The 3,311-nt window shown below is 39.4% G+C and overlaps 1 protein-coding gene across 1 annotated transcript; it reads right to left on the reverse strand.

Annotated features, from left to right (window-relative positions):
* Nucleotides 1-619: 619 nt before the first annotated feature.
* Nucleotides 620-2,767, reverse strand: LOC145228198 (uncharacterized). The gene has a single exon (XM_080093204.1). It carries the CDS (start codon nucleotides 2,727-2,729, stop codon nucleotides 888-890), a length of 1,842 nt encoding a protein of 613 aa, XP_079949330.1. The 5' UTR covers nucleotides 2,730-2,767; the 3' UTR covers nucleotides 620-887.
* Between the last annotated feature and the right edge of the window lie 544 nt (nucleotides 2,768-3,311).

The raw sequence follows: 3,311 nt of genomic DNA on the forward strand, positions 1-3,311 counted from the left end.
ACAACAGAGTCCAGAACTAAATAAAGATCAGGAATCCACAGGACTGTATCTGTTTAATGATTATCGATTGTACCAATATTTAGGTATAAAAGGTTCTCTCCAATCCGCTTGCGTTTTATCACAGCCTAATTTTGAAACAACGCCTCGCCCCTTTTGTTTCTGTAGTGCGGCACCAAGTTTGCGTCCTTTGTAATGTTTTACAATCAGATGTTGGCTTATGTTCTGTTGCTGGCATTGTTTGATCTGCGTAAATACTTTTTGGGTAGTCAGGATCTAAATACGAATAGCTGTGCTGGTAACCTGACATTTGGCGGTTGCAGCTTTTTCATTCATAACTATAAGCGTTAAACAGCAACGAGACAAACACGCTTTTAATTTTTGAGCACGGGGTTTTGAACCACACAGCGAATGTTCGTTGAACACGAAGTTTTTAAACATGACAGCAATATTCACAAATCTATAAACAGCATATTTAAAGGGGTCTTACATTGCCTGAACGAAATTGGACAGCGGATAAGCGATGGATCAATTATATACAAGATAACGGTAATATGCCTTCGTAGACAAAAAAAACGTAATGCCAAATACACTTTTTTAACAACATACTACAATTTTGACATCCTGATTCGACAAAACAGGCTGTAAATAGCATGAGCAAAAATAACGCAACGATTAGTCTACAATTGCCTCAGAAAAACTGTGGACCTACATTAGATTTTCACAGGTTCCAGTAAAACAAACGTTGGTTTGTATTGCTCATGTCCACTTCGTAGTAGGGAATCGCCAGTTTGACATTTAATGAGTTAAGATGAACATACATTTTAACTGGGATCCGCCGAGAAGCGTGCAGACCACCGATAAGGAGTATCATTTTGGAAATATTCGTATTATGGTTTGATTAACTTTGAAGATTTGATGATGTTTTGCGATGCAATTGATTTTCTGCAACATCGTTCGTCCTTGAATGATGCAACCGCAGACATGACAGAAAATAGCACAATGCCCTTCAAAATTTTCTTAACAGTGTCTTTTGAAACACGTTCACTGTCATATGTTGAGCACACATTCTCACAAAATACTCCATTTCCATGGAACCCAGGTTTACATGTACACGTAAATGATCCATTATCGTTGTTGCATTCAGCATTGGAATTGCAGTTGTGCAAAGGAGGATCATGGTTACATTCATCTATGTCTTTACAAAATGTTCCATTACCAACATAACCGGGATTGCATGTGCAGTTAAATCCATGAGCAGTTCTAGTGCAAGCTGCGTTCTGGTCACAATTGTGACCTCCAGATATACACACGTCTTGGCATCTTGTTCCATTACCAACAAAGCCAGGTTCACATATGCAATTGATTCCAGTATTGGCTCTAGTGCAGGTTGCATTTGAGTCACAAGTATGGTTTGTAGTATTACAAACCTCTTCACACGTCATTCCGTTGCCAACAAAACCAGGATTACATGTGCAATCAAATCCAGTATTGGTTCTAGTGCAGGTTGCATTTGCGTCACAAGTATGGTTTGTAGTAATACAAACATCTTCACATATCATTCCGTTGCCAACAAAACCACGATTGCACGTACACGTAAATCCAGTATTGTTTCTAGTACAGGTTGCATTTGAGTCACAAGTATGGTTTGTGGTATCACAAACGTCTTCACACATCGTTCCGTTGCCAACAAAACCAGGATTACATGTGCAATTGAATCCAGTATTGGTTCTAGTACAGGTTGCATTTGAGTCACATGTATGGTCTGTAGTATTACAAACCTCTTCACACGTCATTCCGTTGCCAACAAAACCAGGATTACATGTACAATTGAATCCAGTATTGGTTGTAGAACATGTTGCATTTGAGTCACAAGTATGGTCTGTAGTATTACAAACGTCCTCACACGTCATTCCGTTCGCAATAAAACCAGGATTACATGTGCAATTAAATCCAGTATTGGTTCTAGTGCAGGTTGCATTTGAGTCACAAGTATGGTCTGTAGTATTACAAACGTCTTCACACGTCATTCCGTTGCCAACAAAACCAGGATTACATGTGCAATCAAATCCAGTATTGGTTCTAGTGCAGGTTGCATTTGAGTCACAAGTATGGTTTGTAGTAATACAAACATCTTCACATATCATTCCGTTGCCAACAAAACCAGGATTGCACGTACACGTAAATCCAGTATTGGTTCTAGTACAGGTTGCATTTGAGTCACAAGTATGGTTTGTGGTATCACAAACGTCTTCACACATCGTTCCGTTGCCAACAAAACCAGGATTACATGTGCAATTGAATCCAGTATTGGTTCTAGTACAGGTTGCATTTGAGTCACAAGTATGGTATGTAGTATTACAAATGTCTTCACACGTCATTCCTTTGCCAACAAAACCAGGATTGCATATGCAATTAAATCCAGTATTGGTTCTAGTACAGGTTGCATTTGAGTCACAAGTATGGTCTGTAGTATTACAAACGTCTTCACACATCATTCCGTTGCCAACAAAACCAGGATTACATGTGCAATTGAATCCAGTATTGGTTCTAGTACAGGTTGCGTTTGAGTCACAAGTATGGTCTGCAGTATTACAAACGTCTTCACACGTCATTCCGTTGCCAACAAATCCAGGATTACATGTGCAATTAAATCCAGTATTGGTTCTAGTACAGGTTGCATTTGAGTCACAAGTATGGTCTGCGGTATTACAAATGTCTTCACACGTCATTCCGTTGCCAACAAAACCAGGATTGCAAGTGCAATTAAATCCAGTATTGGTTCTAGTGCAGGTTGCATTTGAGTCACAAGTATGGTCTGTAGTATTACAAACGTCTTCACACGTCATTCCGTTGCCAACAAAACCAGGATTACATGTGCAATTGAATCCAGTATTGGTTCTAGTACAGGTTGCATTTGAGTCACATGTATGGTTTGTAGTATTACAAACGTCTTCACACGTCATTCCGTTGCCAACAAAACCAGGATTACATGTGCAATTTAATCCAATGTTGGTTCTAGTACAGGTTGCGTTTGAGTCACAAGTATGGTATGTAGTATTACAAACGTCTTCACACGTCATTCCGTTGCCAACAAAACCAGGATTACATGTGCAATTGAATCCAGTATTGGTTCTAGTGCAGCTTGCATTTGAGTCACAAGTATGGTCTGTAGTATTACAAACGTCTTCACACGTCATTCCGTTGCCAACAAAACCAGGATTACATGTGCAATTGAATCCAGTATTGGTTCTAGTGCAGGTTGCATTTGAGTCACAAGTATGGTCTGTAGTATTACAAACGTCTTCACACGT

This window comes from Phallusia mammillata, chromosome 5 (assembly GCF_965637545.1).
Source record: "Phallusia mammillata chromosome 5, kaPhaMamm4.hap1.1, whole genome shotgun sequence".
Taxonomy (NCBI): Eukaryota; Metazoa; Chordata; class Ascidiacea; order Phlebobranchia; family Ascidiidae; genus Phallusia; species Phallusia mammillata.